Below are 27,242 nucleotides of genomic sequence, written 5' to 3' on the forward strand. Positions count from 1 at the left end.
CCAGTGGTGCCCTTCCAGAGTGACAGGACACATAGCTCATTGGTGAGAGCATCAGTTGCTTTAGAGAGCAATAGAAATTAGAGCAGTGTCTATTAGGAGACAATGTGGGAGTCAGAAAACTGAGCACAGGCTGTCTGGTAAGACTTTCAGCTTTCTGGAACACACAGGGACTTACAGGACAAAACTGCATATATTTTTCTGTAATTGCAAAGTATGTTTTGCTGTAAAAAAAATTTGCTTAATGTTACCCAATATGTAACCAATGAATCAGAGAAGGTCCTCTGAACCTGTCCAAGTCTGCACAATGACATAACCAGTGTGCTGTCAGCCTGCCATCTATTAGACATGCAGAGCAGTTGTGGGTGCACTGGTTTTACCATACTGGATCTATGAAGATGCAAGCCCAATGGAGCATTCTGCAGTTTTGGTTGCAGAATTCCAAGGCTTGGGATAAAGAAATTATGAAGCAAAACACAAGAATGCACCCATATAATTTATCCTTAGTAAGTTGCATGTGATAAGCTGTGTCCCTTTATTTCTACAGTGTACCTACCATACAGAAAACTTTGTTCCTTTCACTTCAGAAGTAAGAGTTTAAATTTCATAACCTGCATTCATGTAAAACTTTTAGCAATTACTTCCTCATTGTTCTATGGAAGTGATATTGGGAAGGCTGATGCCACAACTGAATGACTCTTTTTCATGAATTAAGAGAGAAGTTTCCCCTTAGAACCTTTCCTCTAAAAAGAATTAAAAGAAAATAAGTTTTTGAAATACTGTTTTGATGAACTGATGAAAATATATGTCAATTTTCTCATAAATTAAACAGTGCCTGAAAAAACATAACTGATTAAAAACCATTATATTTATGCTTCTTTGTATCCTAATCACGAGCTGACCATTTGAAAGACACCAGTAGAATATCATCATTACCAGATTCTACATCTGGATCTTTGATTTATTTGACAGACATGTAGCATAGAAAATATTTAGGCAAGTTGCCAGTGACTTTTAGATGTTGGTGCAGGGGAACACATAATGTTCTTCACAGATCTGTGTCCTGTCATTCCCTCAGAACTGTCTTTTTCTGCTTGTCTTTGTTTCTGATGACCTTGTGTAGATTGAGACACATACTCCTCTATCAGTTTTTTTCCGTAAAAGGAAGGTGACTAAGAAGGCTGAAAATTTCTTTTTCTGCAGGTTTAGTGATGCAGAAGTCATGAATCAGAGCTTGATGACCTCAGTTAGAAACAAAAGTAATTAAAATTTATGAGCTACAAGGAAATCAACAGAATGGAAAAAATTTCATCCTTTTGACTCAATAAACATTGTCAGTGGGCCACAAATCCTACTTTTGATGATCATTTTTGCCTTTTCTATATACTGTGTTTATGTAATATAATCCCCTCAAAAAAAAAAAAAAAAAAAGAAAGAAAGCAAATACAGACTATCATGTAGAAGCAAATTGTACACTCATGAAATTATTTGTACGGAACTGAGCTAGTCATAATCCATATAAGTACACAAGATGGGAAAAGGCTGAGCCTATTATTTCTATTTCCTTAATAAGACCAATTGCTTACATGCTATTTATTTAAATAATTGCAACCATCTTCTTCCCCCACCCTTGCTTTTTCCTTTTGGAGAGAAACAACTCCTAGAAATAACTAGTGTCAGCTGTGAATTCTGAAGGAGAAGCCAAGAATATAAAACCCGTGCATGTGTGGACAGATCTGACCCTCACTGGGAACATGGTGACACGGTCTCTTCTCCCCGCCCTGGACAGCCTGTTGTCAGCAGCACCTTTTAGAGACAGGAGCCAAGGAACTTTTAGACCAGGAGCCAAGAGACCGATTTTCCCTGCAGCTGCTCCTGAGAGTCAGACAGCCCTTGCTGAGGATGAGGCTGCACTTTCGCTATCCCTGCTCTGAGAGGATGGTGCCTGGATCCTGCTGACGAGACTCAGTGTTCCCACAGCACCCCTCTTAAGGTGGTTGCCCATGTTTTTGCATTGCTCAGTGTGGAGTGCTCTGTGCTCACCCACAACATTCAAACGTTGCTGAGTGACACAGGACTAAACTTAAAGCAAACAGATGGCACCCATTGCCTCTGAGGAAATTAAGTAGAGGCACCACAACAAGTTTTCTTTCTATATCATGCTGGCTATGTCCATGGCATACATTGCTTCCACTGACAAATCCCAGTAACTTTTAGTTTTCAGCATGCTCCACTGCTATTAGTTTTTTTCCAGTCTTTGTCTTGCAACAACACTAGCTTTAAGGCTTCTTGGGGGTCTGGGTTGCAATTTATGAATGTGAAACTTTTTAAAGGTCACACAAGAGTGCTTGCTCCTCGTGTCAACAACTTGCCTTGCAAGAGGGCTGGAAAAAAATGTTTGGTTCAGTTCCTGGGTACAATCCAGAGCACCACAGAATAATCCAGGAAGAGCATTTTGAAACTCCTTTTCAAAACTGTTGCCATGTTTAGAAAGATCTATGGGCCACAGAAAAAAAACACCTTCTTATAAAGCTGGAAAATGAAATAGCACATCCAAGTCTAAACTGTCCTTGTCTGAACTGGACAGATCTCTGTTTTGTGTAATCAGTCAACAGATCTCTGGATCACATAAATCAAAGCTGTTCCTTACCCACAGTCCCTTCTGCCCAGATCTGCCTGTGTTTGGGGATGTGCATGTCATCCCTGTGGACTCACGCAGATGATGGAGGTAGATGCATGCTGACAGGGAATTTGCTCTGTCAGAGACTCCTGAAGGGCCTCTCACTACATTCAGCAAGGGACCTGCCTGTTGCAATACCCTTAAAAATTTCAGATTGCACTATGAGCTAAAAATATCTGTGTGCTCACGTCAGAGGTGAGATGTCTGGCTTCTCTCTTGGTGGCTCCTTGGACACCCTGGATAGAGGGGCCAGTTGCCAGTTGCAAAATTTGGGTTTCTTCCTTCCCCCTGCACTCTCTTTAATTGTAATAAAAGCAACTTTTTGTCCCTTTTAGATCTGCTCACTTGAGCAAAGGGTAAAAGAATGATTTGTTGGAGTATTTTATATTCATCAACTAGATGCCAAGAGAATAAGGTTTAGAGCAGAGGAGCTTGTCTTTCACAGTAGCAAATAAAAAATGCTGCTAGTACCCTGTTTCAACCATAACTGTGCTGTGAAGTGTAATATTTCTTGTTTCTTTTAATTGTACCAGAAACCTAGTTAGTATTCAGTCATACAGTCATAGAAGAGTACCAAATATATGCCAAATTAATTAATGTAATTTAAAATTACTTTCTAATTTCATATGGGAAGCAAAAAAATATAAGAACAAGTGTAGGGTAGTATAGCCTTCATTAGAATAGTGTTTCCCTATGTTAGCTGCATGAAAATGCTGCTTATAAACCTTTTTAAAGATTAATTTGTTTGTGCTTTGTAGTACTTTGTTTTTTTGGGTTTTTTTTTTGGGTGGAAGGGTAATTGTGAGACAGAGGTAGGATCTGCTATCTCTCGGTAAAAAGATACAAGTTCACTGCAGTGAACTGCAGTGAACCACTGCACCACTCTAATATTAGTGGTTCCTCTGAATGCCTTTAACCTGTGATAAAATCACCATCAAGGTAAGTCAATTTGCATTCATTATGAGATAATTCATGATAATAATGCTGAAACACCTTAAATATTTCCCAAATTGCAACTGCTTCTTTAGTTGTTTATACCATGAATAAAAAGTCAGTTTTATACAAGGAACTCAAAAGTCAGTACTCCTAGGTTTTTGTTCCATAAAATATTATTGGGGGAGAAAGACTATAGTGTATTTTCAAGCTTATTCTGAGAAGGTATTTTGGGTCAAAAAGTTGGATGAAAAGAAAAAGTTGTTTTCTTTGAGGAAATACAGGCTTATATGACACTTTATGGTAGCATAAGTTATATGTACAGAAAAGAAGTGGGATATTTTGAAGCATTAAAAAGTTTGAATAAAATATAGGAAGAGGAAGACAGCAACTAAGACAAATTATGAAGATTAAGAGAAGATTATAACTTCCTTTGAAGTACTTTGAGCTATGAGGGGGAAAAGAGGGAAAATCAGAAAAAAAAGTAGAAGTCTTGTGGCTTTATATTTTAATGAATTTACATTGTTCTTCTTCTACACAGGCCAGGTATTGTTTTCTTCCTTTGTTTTGTTTGGGAGGTCAGTTTTACATGGTACAACTGAAGTTTTGTTACTTTAAAGCTGTGCAACTCTGTCACCATAAACAGTGTTGATGGACTAAAAAATAATGGCCAACAGTAAAACTGTCTTTCCTGTCTTATCTTGTTAAATGATAGGGAAGGAGACTATTTAGTTTAATTTATAGGAGATAATTATATAACTATAAAACATTGCTGCAGGCTTCTCTTTGTTTATATTGCATATTTAATACTGAAATAATTTTTTTTTAATTAGAGCTGCAGTTGTTATCATGATCTATTTTCTTGGCATTCTTAACTAGGAAAATTGGGTTACTTACAGAAGAAATGGACCAATTTCAACACACTTAACTGACTTAGGGTAGACACCCCAAGCAAGAGCGTAAATAATAAAAAAACAATGTATTAATCAAAAGTCATTACCTGATGAATACTTGACACCTTTTACAGAAGGTATTCTTAAATTCTGTTTCTTAGCTGAGGGGCAACAATGACAGCTTAGCCTTGAATATTGACCATCTACAGTGAGGAGTTTCATTTTAATTCAAGGAAGTCCAATCACAGCAAGGCGTTTTTTAGCTCTGGGAAATTGCAATAATTTCCAAATAAATAATAACCAGGTTTTAAAATAATTTCCCCCCTCCTCCTATGCTCCAACCTACTATTTAGCTGAAAACAAAAGTATCACATCTCCTTTGAGAAAGATTGAATGGCATCACATTCATCAGTTCATTTTAGAAATAACATTTACTGAATCAATAAACAGGTAACAGGTCATGGCCTCACCATTACAAAGCATTTGGTGGAGAGTTGGTGAGTCAAAGGCATGCTTTAGCCTGGAAAGAATCGTGATGAAAGGTGACAGACTCTTGGTAGTGACATATGGGAGCAAGAAGAATGTATGTGTGCTTGGTTAATCCCCTCAGTGCCCCAGCAGAAGATCATGCAGGGAGCTGCATGGTAAATGGAATGCACTGTCTCAGAGAGAGAGTCGAGTTTTTCCTGTGTAAAACACAGGAGAATTATCACATATTGCCAGGCTAACTTTCTGGATGTGTTTTTTTAATATTTTAATTGTACATTCCTCTCCCCCTTAAAATGCATCTAAATAATTCAATATTTATGTCATATTTAGCACTCTCCCCTTCTCTGGTCCAGGTAATTGTCTTTCGTGCAAATATGACAAACATTTCAGGCAATGTGCCTGAAGCAAACTCAACAGGCAGTGTCCTTCTGAACTCTGAATCCCCCATTAGCAGCTGTACTAGGTGAAAGGTGCACTGTTCAACTTGGATTTCATGACAGCACTTGGACTCTACTCAGAAGCTACTGCTCTGTCATAACATCCACTAGGTAGGGAGATCCGGCTCTAGAAATAGCATTCTGTATCCAGGTGGAGTTCCAGGAGTGAATGACTGCTGGGAGAAAATATAGGTTACTTTTCTGCTATTTCCAGGATATGATCTGGAGGTCAAGGTGGAATGTGCTTGACAATGTGTCTTTGCAAGTGACTTTCACTAATAACATCAAAATCCAGGAGCTAAAATCCACAGGAATGGCCATAGCGTGCAAATGCTGGTAGATCTTAATGTATCTGTGGATCTCTGAAGCAGGACTCCACTCAAAATCCACAACATGTGGGACACCTGGTCTCTGCAGCCCCAGGAACAGCTGTTTTCCTGCAGTACCAGCCTATGAAAAATCTCTGCTGGGCATTTGTCTCTCTGCAATCGTTGCCCATAGCCGCGTACCTAGTTGCAGGAATTGGTTCAGATCAGCAGCATCAGCCCAGGTAAACGTTTTCCTTGGAAAAGCATTGCTGTGTGGCTGCCCAGCTTCAAAAGCTACTTCTGGAGACCCTTCACGATTGCGGTAGCTGGACTTTGTGCTTTGTAGCTGTGCTGTGGAAAGGTAAGGTAGATGAAGATCACAGCAAGGTGGTGGTCCATTTCTGTAAAACAAGGGAAGGCTTAAATCTAGCAAGGGGTTAAAAAATATTAGATACATGTTTTAACAAGCTAATTCCCAGAAAATATCTTGATCCATATTGCAGCATTGCCTCTCAAAGCTCAAGTGCTTAAGCAATTGTAACTTGCTGCTGTTCTGTACATTTTAATGGATGGCTGAGGTGGAAGAGCCATTAGTTTTACATCCTGGTGTAACAGGGTTTTGTACATATTTATACATTTACATTTAAACTATTTATATAAAGAAATAACCATCTGTATTTTAAAATTCTCAAGGTCTCAAATAACAAAACTTTGATCATTTCCAAATTTATAACACTGACGATACAGCTAAGTTTGTTAAGTAGAGGTACTGGTCTAAAAATGCAGGATTCCAAGATGCTGCACAGAACTGCTAGCACTGTCCCTTTAATTGTGCTAATTTAAATTCTAACTCTGTCATGTAGCACTAGAAGGGTTGTGCAGGTATTAAAAAAAAAAAGAAATATATATCTATCTACATATCTAGTCACTTAGCTATGAAGGAATTTGTTCTGGTTTTGACTGGGGTAGTTCATTTCTGTCACAGTAGCAATTACAGCGATGTGTTTCAGATTTGCACAGAAAGCAACACCGACAACACAGAGATCTTCTAGTTACTGCTGGGCAGAGCTTGCAATGCATGTAGGTCCTTCCTTCTTCTCAAATCATCCCATCAGTGGTGCGCTGAGGGTAGATAAGGAGTGGGGTAGATAAGGAGTGGGGAGGGGATACAGCTGGGACAGCGGATCCCCAGTTGATCACAGGATATTCTAGGATACATGGTATCATGCTCAGCATATAGAGGGGGGAAGAAGCGGGAGAACGTTCAGAGCATAGTTTGTTTTCCCAAGTCACCATTAAGGCATGATGGAGTCCTGCTTTCCTAGAGACGGCTGAACCCAAGCCTGTCCACTGGAAATGGGGAATGAATTCCTTGGTTTGCTTTGTGTCTGTGGCTTTTGCTTTATTAAAATGTCCTTATCTCAACTCATGAGGCTTGACACTTGACTCTTCTGACTCTCCTCCCCAACCCACTGGTGGGGCAGTTAGGGAGAAACTGTGCAGTCCTTCTTCACTAGTAGAGGTTATACACAGTGACAGATCTCCAAGCAGATTAGCAAAATGACAACCTTCATATTTCTTATAGGTTTTTACCTGAACTTAGGCAAATATTATTGACAGTGTCATTAAAAAGGAGGGAATTAACTCTTAAGTCTGTCTGAATACTTCACCAAAAACAAACTCAAAATTAAGCTGAAATTCTCTATTTAGAGAGAACGTCCTATTGTTTGTATTATATAGGGTGTTGGATCAATGTTTGTGTCACCCATGTTAGCAGCTGCATCCCTGAAGTGAAGGTAGTACTGAAGACACAGTACTGTGGGAACATTGTGGCCCAGTACCCCAAACACCAACAGAGGTGCAGAGGGCAGGCCTGCCACTCAAGCCCCTGATCTTCTCAGAGGTCAAATGACACGCTGATCCTGTAGGATGATGACAATCCATTTTGCCTGTGCGCAGCATAGAGCACATGCTGCAGCACCACCACACTGCCGGCACACAGGGGAGACTCAACAACACTGCACAGGGCATGCATTTCCACATCTCCTTACTTCCAAGGGAAAAGCAAAGGATACCTTCTACACCCCAAGGCAACAAACTTCATGTCTAAGTTCCATCTGCAAAGTAGACCTTTGAAGTCACTCCCCTCTTTCCTCCTATTCCCCCAAAATTTGTGTCACCTCCTCAGGCAAAGGATCAGACACCTCAAAACAGGGTCACTGCAGCTGTAATGTGATACAGAGTCCTGAAAAGGCATTTCCCATCTGGGACCTGGCCCCATGAGCTCATGATGTAAATAAGAGACAAGATCCCACAACTAGAATCAAGTGGTACTCAGCAGTATAGTTCTAGAAATAGTTTTTCAGTGTTTTTTTGAGAAAGCAACACATGTTTTCCTGCAGTAAGTTCCTGTATTATGTGATACTTGTGGTTTTTATTTTACACATAGATACAACATTTAAAACCTTTTTTTTACAAAAGTTTATTTTCCACAAGGAAGAGCAATAGGAAAAATTAAACTGTTTTCCACATACTGTTTTCTTAAAACAAGAGTCTACAAGGACATATTCAGCACCAAAACTAAAAACAAACAAAAAAAAGTACAAACAGGCATCGAATATAATCTATAAAGCAAACATTTAATATTGCACTTTGTTTCTCTAATGTTTGGATTTTACTTACTTTTTCCTAATTCAGATCAGAATTCTCTATCAAATACTGGGTTTCAACTGTGAACCTGAAGTTTTATAATGCTGAGAATTGACCAATATTTGTGGGAGAGTAATGCCTCAGAGCAATTTAAACTGGAAGTCTTTATTTGATAACCTTACACAATTTTTCATCCTAATCACAAAGGCTGAAATGCCAAGTCAATTACTATGATGTTGGTCAATCCTGCCTCAAATGCAATTTTTCATTGTATTGTGGTAAGTACTTTAATGCTATGTATATCAGCAATTGTTCCCTAGTCTGTAAAAAGAACAAAAAAGGAAAAAAAAGTAAAACCACCAAATGCCCTTTTATACCAACGATCCCATCAGCTTTAAAAATTGTCTGGTTGGAGAGGGTAGAGGGAAGGGACATCCACAAAATTGGCCTAGTAACATAATCTAATTTTCTTCTTGCCAATATTCCTGCTCAAAGCCCAAGCCTTTTAACTGAATCACTTAAAACGCGACTCATTTGTATTTTATCACCCTGTTGTCATTTTTGAAACATGAATGATCTTTCATGTTCTCATAAAGGCCACTTATGGAAAAGCCTACTATTTTGTCGCATTTATGAAGCCTTAAAAACAAGGCAAAGGTTTTTAAAAATGAGCACCATGCAGAAACACCAGCCTCCCCTCTCCCACTCTCTTTGGAGCTTTTTTATTGCACAAGGAGACAGGTATTTGATGGATTAGATCTTGATTTGTTCAAATAGTCAAGACCAGAATAGCATCCCTTTGTCAGTGATCTGTGTTCCACAGTTTCTGAAGAGCAAAGTTGACTTTCATTGTACATCTCTAGCATGTAAGCGCTGGTATTTGTTAGCACAGGTAATGACTCCATTGAACTCTTTCTCCTGTGGCACACTCAAGGGCAAGTGCTTTTTCCATACGGTTTCTTGCATTCTGCATGAATACATGGTAAAATTCAGTGTTGTTTGTTTTAAAGCTCTTGAGAGTGCCACAGAATATGCAGTTATCAAAGCACTTCCAGCTAACTCATATTTAAGTATGGCTGGTAACATTGATCTTTCTCGCTTTAATTACACTTCTAATCTTGTACAGTATCATAAACCCTGAAGGTAATACAAAGTGCACAAACTGAGCTCTAAGCATAAAAGAAGCTTTTCCTGCAGTTTGAAATATACCTTCTACTAGACTCATCACATATAGAATTTTTGGTGATTAAGTAGCTATATATAAAAATAAATTTCCTTTCCTTTCCTATCCCTACTACTTGAGATATTGATCTGTCTGTGAATCCTGGACAGTGTATGACCACTTCCTTTTAAAAGTCTTTTGAGGAACAGCTGGTGTCCGCTGGTGCTGCTTTCATTTATGCCTTTTTTTTTAGAGCTTCACAACTTGAACATCTTTTTTTATAATGCAGAAAGAGAAATGGGAATGAGGAGGATTTGGTATCTTTTGTGTATGTCCTTATTCCAGATCTCCCTCTCAAGTAAAGAACAAAAAACAAAACACAAACACAATAAAAGAACTAACTCAACAGTGCAACGTAAAAAAACAAATAGCATTCCAACAGTTTGGCAAGTGATGAGTTCACCTGAGATTAAGTGATTTTTAGGCAGTCTGTAACAAAATGCTGCTTTGCGATAATAGTAGAAAGGCAACAAATTCTTAAAAGAAATCAAGAAAGTATACAATCTTGACGAAGTCTATTAGTTTCTTTCTATTAACTCTTCACCCTCCCTCCCTATCCCCATATCTGTTGCTTATCTACTACAGTAGGCTGCAAAACATACAGCAAGAAGGATTGGCTTGAAGGCATTTGATGTTTGTAAAATAAATCCACAATAGGATCCAAGCTGAAGAGGTGATACATGATCAGCCTACTAGGACAATTCTGAGCATGTGCATATGCAGGTAAAGTCCAGGCTACATTAAATTAAAAAAAAATAAAAGTCAGTGCATTTGTCAAAGTCTGTTACTGTTGGGTTTTTTGTTTCTTTCTTTCTTTCTTTTTTGTCAAAGCTTTCTTTTGCTCCTTATTGTGCGGACCACAAGACATAAGAAAGGGGTAACAAGTGTCCGGCATAAATGAGAAAAAGCTGTAGTGACACTGAACCGCACAATGTAAGCAACAAGCATGTGCAAATTTCCAAATTGTAAGAGGGAGCCAAACCTCTCTTAATGTGGTTTGAGTGTTTGGACACACATGACTGTAGGTTAGTAAGGCTGCTCCTAGTATGTGCCAGTATTTAAAAGGTAGGGGGGAAAGCTCAGTTCTTCAAGCATGTGGAGCAGTCCTACAATGTTACTGTAGGCTTCAAAGCAAGATCACAGGTTGTTTTCATTTATTCACCACACAGGCAAGAGCAAACCCACTTTCTCTGAAAGTGTGTCTCCACTATGATGCCTTGACCTTCAACATGGCAGGTATGATTCCAAACCCAAGTCAAGTCAGCTTCTTATGGATTCTTTCAACGAGAAGGACAAGATGGTCTGTCATCTGTGGGTTGATCTGGGTTTGGATCAATCTAAACAAAACAGAAAAAAACATAACAACCCAAAGTAATTTTAGAACTGACTGCTAGAAAATAAATCAATCCAAACACCAAAATTTTTAAGTCCAAGACAGTCAGAGATGAATGGTATTACCAATCCAAAAGTTACTCAGGTAACTGAAGTATCTGTAAAAATTACATAAAATTTGAATTGAAAATTACTAAGTATAGTGAAACATTTTAAACTGCATTGATGGTAGCTTAAGAATAAGTAAAAACATGGAATAAAAAAATCATAAAAAATCTGCTATAGTAGCACAAATGTTCTAAATTATTTCTTGCACAGTAAGAAGACAACCAGACTCATCACTTTACCATGTAACTTTAAATACTAAATTTTGGAAAACACTTGACTTAAAAAGGCACAAAATTATTAGTAAAAAGTTCTTCTACTTAATTTGTAAGTAATGAATCCTGAAAAACCCCATAAAATGTTTCAGAAGTTCATGTGTACCCCACCATTACCTCCTCTTCTTTTCAACAAAAGGATGGAGGTGAAGAACATGGTCTCTAACTTAGGTCTCCAAAACTCAATAGGAAGTATAGTTGAAGTGGGCATTATATAGTTTGGTCAGATATTTTAAAAAGACATTTTTTAGATCAAAGGAAAAGCTTACTTCTAAATATTTAGGGTACCTAAAATTAAAAACCCCAGAGCTGTGTTACGTTTATGTTATAGAAGAGGCACAAAAAACATGCCACTCATTCACTCACTAGCAGATTAAGTGCTTTAAGAGGAAAAGAAACAAGCAAGAGTGGGTGAATTCAGGCAAGATTTAGCCAAAGGACACTATTGTCCTACACCACTGCTTTTCCCTGAAAAATACGAACATGGCTTTTGAAGGTTTTGAAGTCTGAACTTGTGCTCCACATATTGAGTGACTTTCACAGAACTTAACTTGGAGACAGAAATGTTTGAACTGTTCATTTAGAGAAACTATAGCTGGAAAGAACACCCTTGTATCTTCTCTGCATGGAAATTCTTAAAGTAATACATACAAAGAGCTAAAAATACAGAGTACTTTTAGAGAGAAGAGGTGAAAAGCACTTTGTTGTGCATCTATAGACTCAAATTGTTGGTATTCACTAATGTCATGTATTACATATATAAAGCAACATAACCTTAGTAAGTTGTCAAGAGAGTGCAAAACAATTTCAGAATCTCCATGAAGCATTACAATAGTGAAGAATCCTGGAAAATTTTAGATACAATTTACCTGCACTTTGCTAAAACTAAGTTACCTTTTCACATTTTTGCTTATTTGTCCTGGTTTTCATAAAGTAGAAACAGTTTCTTACATTTATTCCACATGATAGAATTCAAAGAAAGAATTCTTAATTATATTTTGAGGTACCTACTTCTGAATAGAGGGGTGGAGGCAGAAAACGAAACTCCTGAATGTATGCAAACAGTGGTCCTGGAAGAGCCCTCTCAAAGTCATCACAAACACCTAAGGGTGCAAGGCTGGACTGCCGTTGTTCCTCTGTAACCACTTCTGCATAGCTGGGAGGTGCTGCAGGGAAAAGGTACACGCAGTTCGAACAGCAAGTTCTTATGCATGTCAAAACATATAACATGATAAATATTAAACTTTTATATTGTAAAATGCACCAGCATTTAGATAAATTACTTCTCTGATTTTTACACAGTTATTGAACATGAAAAAGAGGGCAGGTTGCTACAGTTTATTTTACAACTATGCTCAAATCCACCAGTAGACTGACCATTGCTCATTGTGGCTTAATTATCACCTTCAAATTTAAAGCATACTCAGAATACTGAATTTCTGCTACAGGCAGGAATGGCAGAATATTGCACTCCTCTGGACCCCATCATCAGTCTGGTATCAGTACATTAAAACCCCCATATGTTTATATGCAAAAAGACAGAAGCTACAGAGCTTCTCCTTTGACAAAAGAGATTCCCACTGAAAAGGATTACATTATCCTTTCACAATGTCTTGGCAAGTAAGGATGATAAAGGTCACCTTAACTGCTACTCTGACAGGTTACACTGACTTACAACCAAGGATACAGTTGGGATACTGGAGGCAGAATTAATTCTGCCCAGGTAAAATGGCATTCTGTGCTTTCACTTGTACCACCTTCCAAGCAGCTGCATACACCTGAGAGAGGAAGGCAAAGAGGGGAACTCCATTCTTCTACATAGAGCAAGCAGGTACTAAGGAAACATTCACAAAGGGCCTTCTATGGACCTTATTATGAAGAACACAATTTGTGTCTGTTTGCATGATAGCAATAAATAAAGCACACAAAAATCAAAACAGACTTGTTTTGTCTGGTTACCTTCTGGTCTTTCAGGCAGTGTCAGACCAAGCCAATTCATGTTCATGCTACACTGGCTGCTTACACTTGATGTTCTGCTACCAAATGGGTGTAGAGGAATGGTGCCAATGACCAGTGGTAAGTTAAGGAATAAATCCATGGCGCCAGGAATATCCACATATACCTAAAGAACAATTAAAAGGTATAGATTAAAAACAGGTTTGTATGAGCACTTCCTAATTATCAGACAAAAATCTCCAGCCATATAATTTTTCACAAGTGTTTGAAATTTCATTTTGTTCATTTTAGAGCCAATGTCCCTATGGAGAAAAATACCCCTCCAAGACAAAGGCAGCTCTATACTATTAACACAAGTCCTCACATGGAAATGTCACATACTCATAACATATTTCCTTAGAACATGCAAGATTTAAACTGAATTTACTTATAGAATTCTTGTTAGGACAGTTGATGCTGCCCTATGTATTTCTTTTGTAAATAGTTAGCAGTTCACAATGCTTTGTTAACAATTTGCAAGGAATCATGGAAACTACTCATACTCCAATGAAACAACCCAACATACCATCAGTGAATACTCCACACGGATTATACTACAGTCAAGGATTGAAGGAGAAACAGGTGGAATTTTCAACTGTTTGCCATTCCACGTTTCTGTTTTGCCAGATGACAAGGATTCCCCACGCAAGCTGGCAACAAGCTGTTTGACTTCCTTCATTTTCCCTTTGGCATAAAATGCCTGTGTTTGGTAAATGGCTGCCTTTGGCACCACCACACGGGAAGAGCAGTTCTCAATCTCAGCAAAGATCTGAATTGATTCACCTGAAACAAAGCAACATTTCATTTTTTTCTATGTATTTGTAAGGCAACTGAAGCAAATTGCCACATACTGTGTATTATAAGGCACTGGATGCTGCTAGCAATGCTCCACACTTTGAACAATATCCACTGAAGCTAGCAGGAGTAAGGTTACTATGAGGTAAATCTAACAGAAAAATGCACAGGTCCAATAAAAGCAGATGTCCTTTAACAATATGGAGACAGAGCAAGCTAACAGAATCAGTCATTTAAAATAGCAAGACAGATGAATGCAAACCAAAATGGTAAGAATAGTTTAAGTATTTATTTTATATAACAGCAGCTGAGCACACACTGTCATTTTAAAAGGGAAGGAAAAACATTTCCTATAATTACTTCTGTTACGTACCTGGGGTGTAGCCCTTCCTTTCAATTTTGGCACTTAAGGATATTGGGCCTGAGGTACAAAACCAACAACAGAGAGTTTTTTCTTTTGTGCCTGCTTGGGGTGACTGCAAGAGAAGAACAATATTTTCTATTTAACAGAGTGCTCCATGAATCTTTTAATCGGTTCTAATCAACACCAAAAAACAATTTATTATATACTTTCTATGCCTTTTGATAAGCATATCTGGTTTTATTTAGAGGAAAAAACCTCAAGCAAATTGCACTATGCAAACTATAAGCTTTATCCTAATTCCATACTCATTAACATTGTTTTTTTGCTACACTTCATACTACAGTTACATTTAAAACAAGTTTTTACACATAAATAAATTTAGCACAGCTTAAGGAAAGGCTTTATAGCCTACATATCCCACCATATCACTGAAGAGCTTTTAATTTACCAGTAAACTAGAATGTCTATCTCTATATAGTATAGTATTTCAGAAACAGTAACTAAGATAAAGCACTGTAACCTTGACTCCTGCTATTTCCTGTTTCAAACCTATCCTGTTTCATCTGTATTAAACAGACTTTGTTATTTTACATGACACCAAGATTTAGGACTTGATCCTAAGCCCATTAAAGTCAAATGAGAGTCTTTTGATTTTAATGGAATTTGTGCAAGGCCAAAGTCCCCTTGCAAGTCTGATTTTTCACCCATACACACAAGAAACCTATTTCAATGGATTTTGAGAATTTTTTCCCCTCTCCACGGGGGTGAATTTGAAGAAGAGTGGGAGGGACTGGAATTTTAGGCCTGATTGAATTCAAATCCTCATTAAAAGGAGATGGGATATTGAAATTATTTTAATGAAATGATACTTCAGAAAAAGATTATAGAGCAATGTGATAATTTCTCCCCATTGGTAGAAATCTATCCATATGAAAATGAGCAATTATGCACACCAGTACATTATTTACTTTGCACTTTTAAGTTTGCAGTCTGTCACACTAATTCTTTTAAGTGTCACTGCTTTTTCTTCAGAATCAAAGAAGAACAGTTCTCAAAATTTTCCTTCTTACTCACACTTAACAATTTAGTATTAATTTAAATTGAGAAAACCATTTTATGTATCTTAAAAGTAAAGCAACTCCAAGTACAAGAAAATGTAGCTTTCAAAATGGAAGAATTTACAGAGTTGCAGAAGTAATGTAATACTTAGAAGATTGGCTGAAACTAAGTATCAAGTAAGTATTAGGTAATATATTAGGTTAAATTAGACATGGATATTGTTTCAGTTATTAAACTTTGTTATTTTTTATGCCAGAAACAAAAAATGAATAATTCTGTCAATTCTTACCAGTAATGAAGGAGTGTTGATATCTATATGTTCAAAGACTGTAAATTCCTTCTTTAATTTTACTGGTAGAAACCAAGGCCTATGCAATTCGGCTTTCACCCAATAGCGCACACTGCCATGTCTGCCTTCGAATGAGGTAGCAAGTGGTCTGTGCAGGACACAAAGGTCAAAACTGAGTAAAGTCTTTCTGTCTGATAATGATACAATTGATCAAGTCAGTGATTAATATATAGAATTGCATTTTTAATGCACTGTAGTACTTAATGTAGAGTATCTCAGAAAAATTCAAGATTAAAGATGGGAGAAAAAATCATCTCCAATTTATCCTACGATAGTTTTTCATAGATTTTAGGAATCAATTAAAGAATTGTACTAGAAAATGCCAGGAGAGCACAGATTTTCTTTAAGCTTAAGAGGCCACTTCCACATCTAGGGTAAAGTATGCCCTTTTGACTACCAATTTAAAATTACCATTAGTACCAACCAATTAAATTTTTGGAAATCGCCTTCTGTAAACCATTGTATATTATTTACTTGGTCAGTAGCTCAACATCAGGTTAATTTTAGCTGTAATTCAGCACTTCCATAGTTAGGTTCACCTTAAGCAGAGTAAATATTACAACATGGAGTTCTGAAGAGAGGCACCTTCTATTTTGAGCACCTTCTAATCTTTCTCTACCCTGATGAGACAGCTTAAAACATTTATAATACCTAAGAATGGACACATATACACATACATATATGTATTTGTATATACACACATATATAAAATTATGAAGACTACTCTGAAATTTGTCAAATGAAGAAAGTCTATTTTAGAAGCTGGAAGAAGGATGATGCAGGTAGTATTTCCCGACCTGTGAACATTGCCTTTTTTTACTGTACTATCATAAAATAAAAGATAAGGTATCTTTAAAGTACAATTATTTCCAGTTAACAGTAGTTTCTGTAACTTATTCTCTTTTTGCAAATTTTTAATAATTTTTTTGTTTTACTATGTTCTGAATACACTGTTATATATGCATTAAAATAAAGTAGTTGTAACATTTCCATATCTTCCATAGAGAGTAATACTAGCCATGCTAGTGCTTAACTAGAATTATTCTTTCAGTTACAGGCATGACTTCACTATTTGCACATTTGAAATGTTTAGTTTTTCCCCCTAATAATGCAATTAAAACTTCAGTTTTTCATTCTGTCCCATATTCTGTAGAGGAAAAATCAGTAAGGATGATGCACATCTTTCCACTGTTGCTCTGAAATTTAAGTCAGTTTTGGAAATATTCTATGGACACAAAATAGCAAGTAAGTAGGCAGCATCAAAGTTCAAGCTTTTAATATCACTCTTTGTTTTTCCAGTATTATTAAAAACTGGGTTAACTGCTATTCCTTCATGGTACTTAGAAAGAACTAATGATTTGACCAATGCTTGTGATCTTTTGCTATCTGTCTGTTTCACTTCAAGTCAAGCATCTCATGATCATATTTTTAATGTTTTGGGTTTGGGATTTTTTTGTGTTTTTTAAAATGCCCCTTTAAGCTCAAGGGAAAATCAGTACTAGCCTTACTGTTGAGATTTTCACAGAATGCTAAACTGTCTTTAAAGCCTCCATGTTCACAGGTCTTCCCAGAAAATCTTACTGAAACTATGCAGAAGTCCTGTACCATTCACTTTGAAACAGTAAAAGGGTTTGCCATCTGCACATTCTGCTAAAACCAGCACCTCTAATCAACAACCTTAATATTAGGCAGTGAGCTTATTCATATAAAAGAGCCAAATTTTCAGTGACTTTCAAGTTTTTAATGACTGCTACTTGCCTTTCATGGCAAAAGGCTCATTTTTTATCCGTACTCATACTCCCTCTTTTCCTGTGTATTTGATTTTACTGGAACTTGTATTCTTAGCTCATTTCCATATTTCCAACTCTACTATGTCCAATCTTACATCCACAGTGCCTACATTACATATTTCACACAGGAGTGGGGCAACAATTTTTATCTTACCAGAACAAACTTCTGCTCTTACTCTTGTTTTGCCTTTGTTTTCTTAACCAAATGGGATTTGGCAGGGAAATTCTTCTTACTCTAACCACCCATTCTTAAGTTTGTTTCCACCCAGGCTTTCTGGATAAATAGCCACCCTGGATTCATACATCCTATCTGAATAAGAACAACCTCCTCTTTTGTTGAAATCTAAGTAAACTAGCCACATCTGTTCCAGACCTGAGCCCAAACAATTCCACTATGATCTTATCTCTAGTTCTGCCGCTCTGGATTACTCCAGTAAATAGTTGAGTTAGAAGGTATTTCAGCCACTCTGCAGGACTTCAGTGACAGTTCAAATTCCTCTCCCTCCTTTTGGGAAGGGGTAATAGGCTGGAATACCTAGTCAGTCAGTAAGACTTGGTAAAAAGAAAGTGAGCAACTAGGCAGCAGTGGAAATCTTTTTTAAAAAAGGATGGGTATATCAGTGTAAAAGCAACCTCTTCAGTTTAATGAGATTGTGTTCTCTACTGCATGTTACAAGCACAATTCCTACTACCATTGAAAAGGTTTCCCCTCCACCCACAGCAGGAGTTTTGGTCAGCGGGGTGGGCAGCAGAGCCCTGTGTGGAGGACTGTGAGGGGGCACTTACGTCTGTGGAAGCTCAAAGCTGAATGCATATTCATGCCTTCCTGAATGGATGGTGTGAAGGCCTTCTTCTGAATTGTCATCATCTAAAAGAGAAAAAAACCAACATGCTAATCCAGCTGCACACATGTTCTACCTTGTGTAGGCTTCTCTTCCAGAAAAAATAGCATTTGCTCACACATTACAACACTCAGAGAATGTGATGTCCCAGGAACAAGGGTCTCCAGTCCATTAGTTATTAACTGCTGGAATTCAGGGCCAACTCTGACTGACAGAAAGGTAGGCAAGACCGCCGGCCTTAGAGAGACGCAGAGGTTAATGTTTTAATATAATCTTGCCTCTGAACAGTGACACAGTTTCAACTGCTGCCATTTCAAGGCCTCCATTCAAGGTCTGTAAAGAAAATCACGCTGCTTTCCACTGCAGTTGCTAGTCAGAACGAACTAGAGCTGGCTTTTTACCAGCATTAACAGTATCGAGTCTGCTGCTTAAGATTAAATTTAGAAATTCAGCTTCTTTGTATCTCCTGCCTGGCAACAGTGTCCAGACATTAATCACAGGCACACAAAAAACGTGTGAGAAAGGAGTAAGGGTATATGAGCAACACCCCGAAAGTATCCGACAGATTCAGTGGCATAGGAAATGGCAAGCTGCCCAATTAATGCTATCTAGAGCTAAACCTTTCATTTCTTTAATAGATTAACTTGATCTTGCTCAGACAGAGCACAGATACTTTCTAGTTTTATGCCAGGAATGCTAACCCTTGTTTATGGTCACGATTATTTGTCCAGTTTCAAATGCCAGAAGAAAATTGTAATTTATTCTGACATCAAACCAGAAAAACGCTGACTTGGTTAGAATAAAAGTTGAGTGAAAAATGACTGAGCACCTCGCAGACAAAAACGGCTGGAATTTTAAAAGGGGTTACAGCGAGACAAAGTGAAAGGGAACAGCTTATGTGTGACGCTCTGAAGCATTAATGGAGGCATGCAGAAGGGTTTAAGTTTCTATTGTCCTGTGGAAGAGCCAACGCTCTACTTCCGGCAGTGTAAATACCGAAAAGTTAAAAACAAATTAACAAAACAAGCAAAAAAACCCCTCCTAGCAGCAAGATATGGAATTAAACACACCTTCAGCACACAACATTTCCCGTAGGTCAGGAAAATGTGCTGAGAAAGCGAGACAATGTGTCGGCGTGAGGGTGGGCTTTTATACTGTTGTTTTGCCTTTGGGTTTTTTTTCAGTAAATATGAATTTTTTTTTTTGGTTAATTTTGTTCCGGGGGGAGGGGAGAGCTGCTTTCGGCTGCGCTGCTCTCCGCCAGGCCCCCCCCCTTCCTGCCAGCTCAGCAGTCCCGCCACGCCGCGGTAAACAAGTGCTGAGCTGTCAATCAGCGCGGGCTGGAGCAGGAGCCGACCGGCCTGAACCGGCGCGCGCGGAGCGCCGCCAGCCCCGCCGCTCTCACACGCTGCGTGCGCTGCGCCCGCCGGCTCCGCACCGAGGGCGGACCCTTCCGCCACCCGCGCCGGGCCTAGACCCCGCAGGTGATGGGACCGGCGAAAGGGGACGACGGGGACGAGAGTGAGGGCAGCGCATCCCCCTGCCCTCTCTCTCTGAGGCGCTTTGCGCCTCGGGGAGAGGCCCCGGCCCGCCGGGGGCAAGGCAGCGAAACCTGCTCCCTCACCCCCGCCGCCAGCGCCCCACCAATCAGCGGCGGGCATCGCCTTAGCAACAGGGCAACAAACCACGGCCGGCCAATCAGGGGGCGGCGGGGGGCGCGGCCGGGCCGCGGGTCTGCGCTCGGGGCAGTCATTGAAAATCGGCCGCCGGCAGCGGCTCCGCGGGGCCCCTGTCCCACCCGCTCCCATGCGTGCTCCCCCTGCCACGGGCGGCTCCTGCGCGGCTGCAGACACCCGTCGCCAAGCTCTTGGAACCCGCAGTCCAGAGGTGCGGGAAGTTATGCGGGCGAGTGATTTCTGAGGTGGTGGCAGGAGATGGGTGGGAGCCGCAAGTCACCTCGTTAGAGCGGTGTGCACGAGACATGAAGCAAATAAAAAAAGTCCCGAGTTCCACTACAGCTTTGGGCTCGGGCATACTGTATGAAGGGCTCGGTGCCGCCCGGAGTTGTTCAAAAATTATTTATTTATTCAGAAAGAATGAGAAATATCGCATCGCTGCAGTGTATGTGATGCATATTCAGGGAAAAAAAAAAAGGGGGAGACAAGCAGGACAAAAAATTACATAACCGGTTTTTAACATTATTTTCTTGCGCTGGGGAATTAAGTCATCGCCACCACCTGACGCGTGCGGCCAATCTGCGCGGAGCGGGCGGCCCACCCCCCTCCTCCAAAGCCGGTCCCAAACAGGATTGAACCGCTTCGAACAAAGGCTGCGAAGTTCGGAGGAAAAAGAAATAAAAAACCACAGACAACCCCGGGCCACGGCGCTTCCACCAGCCCCCGGGGAAGGGGTCTGCACTTCGTGGGGACACCACGGCGGCTCGAGTGGGAAGTGGGGAGCAGGAGGTCCTCATCTCCCCAGTTTTGGGAGAGATGCTTCCATTACGCAACACCACTTCCCCCCCCTCTCTCTCCTCCCCCTCCTTTTGCTCCTCATCAAGGGCTTTTCGGACACATCTTTACATCGCGGTGACCCTACTGCCGAGAGGGGTGTAGGGGCAGTCCAAGGAAATGAAAGCTTTTTACCAGGGAAAGGGTAATACTGAAATGAGGAAAAAATTACACGTGGGGTGGCGATATGTCAAAATAAGCCAGGGAGACTCTTTTATCAGCTAATAATCAGCCATCCTGAAAAATTCATTTTAATATCACCCCAACAGCATCAGCAGAACCCCGCACGTGTCAAAAAGTATGGTTTTTATGCTTTCACTGTGTTTCAATTAGGATTCTGCCAATAAAGTCCGCTGCCCATCTGGCTGTGATTTTACAGCTGTTTTGCCCCACAGAACGGCAAATCCTACTAAATATCACCGGGGGGGGGGGGCAGGGGGGGAAGGTAAAACCCTCGGAAAAAAACCTTATTAATGTATAGCTGTACTGAAGGGCAAGTAGTTCAAAGGGAGTCCTCCTGCTTGCAGGTACTTTGCAAATGCATCTCCATGTGTAACTCCATCGCCAAGATACGACCCTGGGCATGTCCTGCTCTCCAATGCACCCATTAAAAGATAGGGCTAAACTGGGGTGACACAAAGATGCATGCTTTTTTTCCATTAAAAAATTAGGCAGCACAGTTAAGTGCAGTCCTTACCTCTCTCGTGGCCGATCAGGATGTCTTTATGGTTGAAATATTCCACTTCTTCGGTGTAGTTCTGTGTGTAGGCAGTGTTGGATCCAGCATTCCTCGATTCAGTCCAACGTACTTTAGCGTGCCCCCTCGCATGGATTTTAAGGGATTTCACTCTAATTTCCCCAGTTACTTCTAGACTGACCCTTCCTGAGACTGTATCCCCGCTAGAGTACACAGGGACATTGCTGTCATTCAGACAGTCAAAGCTTATCGTCAGATTCTTCACCTTCCCCAGCACCATGGTTTTATAGCAAAGTGTACAAAAATAGACTGTAAGAAAAAAAAAAAAAGGGAAGGGGGAAGCCAGAAGCAACCAACCCCGAGCCCCTGGGGCGCAGGGGTGCGGCGGCGCGGACCCTACAGGCGGCTCATGGGGGCGGTGGGGAGCCCCGGCCCCGGCGCGGGCGGCGCTGGTGCCGACGCGGCGTCTCCCCACAAAGGCGCTGCCGCGCCGCCGCCGGCCCCGCCTTATAAGCCGTGTGACAAACAAGCGCGGGCGCGCATGCGCGGCCCCGCCCCGCCGGGGCAGCCCCGGCCCCGCGGCGCCGCCGCCGCCTCCGGGACGCGCCGCGCTCGGGCGGGCGGGTAGCGCGCAGGTGAATGCTCCGTTAGTGCCGTCGGCGGCCCCAAGGGAGACGGCAGTATTCCAGCCTCTAGGAACAGATGAAAGTTTTACTGCACTTAACAGACTTTTTTCTGAAGCTGGCAAATTGTCCCTTCTCTTGGTCGTTGAGTTTTGGGTTTGTTTCGTTGGCTGTGGTTTTGGTTGGTTGGTAGGATTTTGCTGCTTTGGGGTTTTTTTGCGTATGTTTGGTTAGGTTTGTTTGGTTTGTTTTTTTTTTTGTTTGTTTGTTTTTCCTCTGTGTGTGTGTGTGTGCCTGAAGACGGGAGAGAAGAGAGCAAAGTGAGAAAAAGTTTGATAGGAAATGATAGAAAAACATGGCAAGAAATATAAAGCAGTCCTGGCTTTTGGGGTAGTATGTGTTGTACTACGTGAGAATCTTCTCTGTAAACTTTTGAAAATCAGTACTGATTCATCCGAATTTAACTATTGCAGTATCAATGGCTGTCCCAGTAATACAAATTACATTGCTGCAAATCCTCCCTGTAAACGTTTCCAACAACTGTTTTTGGGTTTTTTTTTTCATTATTATTACTTTTGGTAGTTCTGTTTCTCTGGTAAACCCTGGGTTTGGTTATTTGATGCTACATTAGCTAATTCTTGCACACTTCCCTGCTGACACAACATTTTCAGTGAGAAGTATGATGGTGGTGGATGACATCCCCCAAGGCGCTGTGCTTTGGGAGACTAAACTGAGGTATGCTGCTCACGTTTCATGCTACAGTTAAGTTTTGAAAGTGTTTGCCTATTCTTGCTGGTTTTTTCTCAAGTAAAAAAAAGTCACGTTTTCCTTGGTGGATATTCTCATGCGTTTTTTGTGGCCAAATGGGTTTAGGTCTCATGTGGGTAAATTAGGACTTTCTGTGCTTTTGCACCATCTCGTGGTAAGCATTCATACTTCCTTAGCTCACAGAATCATAGAATCATTGGGGCTGGAAAAGACCTTCAAAATCCTGAAATCCAACCATAAAAAGAATACTTGCAAGAAAAGCAGGGATGATTTAATTCCTCTTCTGACAGTGCTTTCCCTGTTCCTCTCATGCCTTCAGACTCAGGTGGTCTCTTGCATGTCTTTATTTGCACATTTTTCTTCTATTCTGTAATTTAAAAGATGATTGTGTCTTCCATGAGTCACAGAGGCCACAATTCCATGGTCTCCAGTTGCCATAGGACTTGAGAAAGCTGGCAGCCAGCTGGGATGCAGCTTTCATCCACAGGGCTTGGGTCATATCTCCTGTCCTGCCAGTTTTGGGCTGGTTCTTAATGTTCACCTACCCAGGGACAAATCTGCAGACGTGAAAAAGAGCAATTGCATTTTCTGGGAAGCTGAAGATACAAATCTGTTATTCTGGTGGATATTCACCTGGATTTTAGATTTTTTAAAGATCTAGATGGGTAAGGAAGAGAATTATCCTACTTGCATTTGCCTATTCCACACTTGTTGAGGAAGAATAAAATACTTCACTAAGCTGCTGCAAATCATCCTCTGTATATACCCTGGAGACCTCATGGCCCTGTCTTACCTCCCCTTTCACTAAACACCAGCCATCTCCTAGATCACCATGCTTTGTGTATGGTTATATGTGACTTAAATCTGGACCACTGAACAGGCTGACATGATTTAGTTAATCATGTGTTATGCATACTAACTTTACATTGACAGTTCTGCAGAAGAATCTTTGTATGTTTATGTATGCATTTCCCACATCCTACCAAAAGTCACACATACTCATTCAGCCTCTGCTGCTCTTTTTAATACTTCTCATAGTGTATTCATTTTACTTTTGTGTTCTAAAGTATACACTTTATGCCACCCTGTGGCAAAAATGGTGAAGTGCCAACACTGCCTTTCACCAGTCTCTGGCCTCTGCATTTCTCCAAAACTGACATTTTTCTGTGAAGTCTTTTTGTCAGAATCCAAAAATTTTAAAATGAAAAAAAATTAAAACCTTAATTTTGGTTTTATTTAAATGGAGAACATACTATGAGGTGTAGCCAAAAATATTTAGTAGGGTTTTTTTTCAGAGGTTTAGTTAACCAAAGATTAGTTATTTTTCAGGATTTAGGTTTTTGCATTTGTCAAATGAGCTATCTTCTAGTTAAATATTAGAAGTTTTATAGATCCTGACACAGGATTCTAAAAATTGGTTGCAAAAATGATTAGGTCTTACCATCTTAGATCAACAATAGGAAATGAAGACTTTGTACACACATGAAGTATCAGGAGCCTTCACTAACCTTTTACAGGCTTTATGCTTGATGCAGTCCACAAAAATTCACATAAAGTTAAAAAAACCACATTTATTAATAAAATAATTAATTCACTTTTTTTTTCTTTTTTTTTTTTAACTGGCAAAACACATGAGGATGATGGTGTCTGCTACTGGAGTCAGTAGCTCCAAGGAAAATGGCAATTTTACAGCCTCCATAAAGGCATAAAGATTATACCTCACTTTACAAACCCTTTTTTGAAACTGGCAAGTTCTCCCTTGTCTTTTCTTTTTTTTTCCTTTTCTTGGTACTTTTAAAATTATTTCTCCCTTTAAAATAATTTTCCTTTTTTTTTAAAAAAAATAAATCTTTTTAAAGTTTGTCGTGTGTCTAGTTTTGCACCTTTGTACATGCCTAGAGCTCTCCTGACCTCCGTGTGACCTAATGGTACATTCATGCTGAAGACCATTCGAAATTCAGAGGTTAGGTCCATTTAGCATCTTTGTAGCTAATCAGTCTTCTCAGTGTGCACTTGATAAATCTGCAAGGGTGGGTGTAATGCATGATGATCTTGACAACAGTCATTATGTTTTTCTAAAAGCAAAGTCAGAAAAGCTTGGAATGTTCACCTGACTCATTTATAAGCTACTGTTAGTAGGAAGATCTTGATCCCATCTTCTTACAGACCATCCTGGTTTCAGACTAGGCCTGGTTTGGTGTGGAGACAGTGCTTGCCCTCCCTGTGAGGCTCTTTCCTTGTACAGCAGAGAATGGGCTAGAGTAAGTGTCAGAATAGAAGCTATGTGTCTTCTGAGGGTTAACATGTCCTCATCAAAGGGACAATCCTGAAAAGTAAACAGACACTCCGAGATGGTTTCAGTATTTTGTGCAGTGAATGAATGAAAAATGTGAAATGTTCTCCTAATGGACTTGTTTGTATTCATCCCTGTTGTGTCTGATCCCAAATCCATTCATAAAAATAAGAGAAATAAGATTTGCCCTCATCATACCTGTTGGGAAGCTGCATTTTTGAAATATTGTCACATTAAAATGTAGAGTGGTGAGAAAAAAATGTTGATTTATGATACTGTAGATCTATGTACTGAGGAACTGTTGCCAAAACTCCTGGATTCAGAAGGATGTTTACAGACCTTCCTTTTGGACTATCTCCACTGGAACAGCTGCTCAGCTGTCAGAGCTGTAGAAAGAAGAGAAAATTTTGCAAAATAGGCTTTATTTGGGCTTGTTTTTTTAATGGAGAAATCGTCAGTGATGGAAAGAAACTTGGAGTTTGTGAAACTGTTTCCTGGATTTGAAAGATCCAGGATTTGGAAGCAGCTTTGCCTGGTATTGTCTGTATCCTTGGATGATTGCATTTATTATTGAGAAGGAATATGCTGTATTTCTGATGATTATGCTTTCAGAAGACACATACTGTAAAAAAAGTATTCAGTCTTAAAACTAAAATGTTTTGTGAAATGTTTATTAGTTTGGGGTTTTTTCTTTAAAATATTTTAGACTAAGTTGAGTTCTGAGATATATTTGCTATTAAAATCAGAACTTCATATAACTATTAATTATGTTAAACTGAATGTTTGCTTTGAAAAATAACTGCTAGTGCTGTTAAATTGAGAAAACAGTTAAACACATACTTGATGAAGCAATCTCTCCTGGACAGCTTGACCAAAGGATGAGTTTATGGTTGCAATCAGTAATATTTAAGCATGTGTGTCAGAAATGATAATGAACAGTCAAACACAGAACAGAGGCAAAAACATTTAGAAGGTATGTGGCTGGGATCTGCACTGGGTTTGGTTGTCCCTGTTGCTACTCTCTGTTCCCCTTAAGGCTTTTCCCCCCTCTTACCTTGCAGCCACTTTATCTGTAGGTTCCTCCTAGGTCCTTCATCTTGTGCCAAAAGGGCTGGCGCTGTGACTGCGCTGAGGAGTGTGCCTAAGCCAGTCTTGATTTGATTCAAAGCCATTCAGTATTCAGCAATGTGGAACCCTGGGCAGATAGCAGATGCCCACCAAAGACACTCCATCACTCCTCAGCTGAACAGGGGAGATGAAATACAACAAAAGGCTCACATGTGAATGAAAGGACAAGGAGGGATCACACACTAATTACTGTCACAGGCAAAACAGCCTTGACTTGAAACATCTCTGCTGCTCCTTCTTCCTTAGTGAGGACTCCTTATGCTCTTCCTTTCACTGGAAGGGTCTTTTTCATGGGAGACAGTCTTCCTTAAGCTTCTCCAGTGTAAGTCCTTCTCATGAGCTGCTCCAGTGCAGGTCCCCTGTGGGGTCACAAGTTGTCTTGGGTTGCAAATGCTAGTTGTGGCCAGTGCTGTAAATTCTGTTGCCATCTGTTAGAGATGGGGCAGTTCTCTTCTGTTAATTGGGCCCCCTGTTAAAACCAGGTGGGGCAGTTTTCTTTATCTCTTCCACAACCCATCCTCCCTCAGGGGAGATATCTTCTGTTAATGAAGTCACTGCCTCACTGATAAAATTACATCATGCCATTGGGAGATGCTCCCCCCAGGGGGAGGAGCCAAGCATTCCTACCTGGATAGAATCTGAGATTTAAAAAACCAGAGGCAGTTTTTTTCCTCACTGGATTCCGAGAGGAGTAGCTTTCTTTTCCACT

The 27,242-nt window shown here is 39.9% G+C and overlaps 1 protein-coding gene across 1 annotated transcript; it reads right to left on the minus strand.

Moving 5' to 3' along the window:
- Positions 1 to 8,072: 8,072 nt before the first annotated feature.
- On the minus strand, positions 8,073 to 22,335 carry ARRDC3 (arrestin domain containing 3). The gene is made up of 8 exons (XM_084224649.1): positions 21,722 to 22,335; positions 18,459 to 18,540; positions 15,823 to 15,970; positions 14,484 to 14,586; positions 13,842 to 14,098; positions 13,280 to 13,442; positions 12,332 to 12,486; positions 8,073 to 10,945 (listed from the first exon to the last, which is right to left on the minus strand). Exons 1-8 carry the CDS (start codon positions 21,999 to 22,001, stop codon positions 10,889 to 10,891), a joined length of 1,245 nt encoding a protein of 414 aa, XP_084080775.1. The 5' UTR covers positions 22,002 to 22,335; the 3' UTR covers positions 8,073 to 10,888.
- Positions 22,336 to 27,242: the final 4,907 nt, after the last annotated feature.

This window comes from Fringilla coelebs (assembly GCF_963513975.1).
Source record: "Fringilla coelebs genome assembly, chromosome: Z".
In the NCBI taxonomy this organism is placed as follows: Eukaryota; Metazoa; Chordata; class Aves; order Passeriformes; family Fringillidae; genus Fringilla; species Fringilla coelebs.

Coding starts and splice junctions, on each gene's coding strand:
- ARRDC3 (XM_084224649.1), bottom strand. CDS start 22,001: ATGGTGCTGGGGAAGGTGAAGAATCTGACGATAAGCTTTGACTGTCTG. Junction 13,443..13,841: donor GTGTGGAGTATTCACTGATG/GTATGTTGGGTT, acceptor ATTGTTCTTTAG/GTATATGTGGATATTCCTGG. Junction 10,946..12,331: donor CTCCACCCCTCTATTCAGAA/GTAGGTACCTCA, acceptor TGTTTTGTTTAG/ATTGATCCAAACCCAGATCA.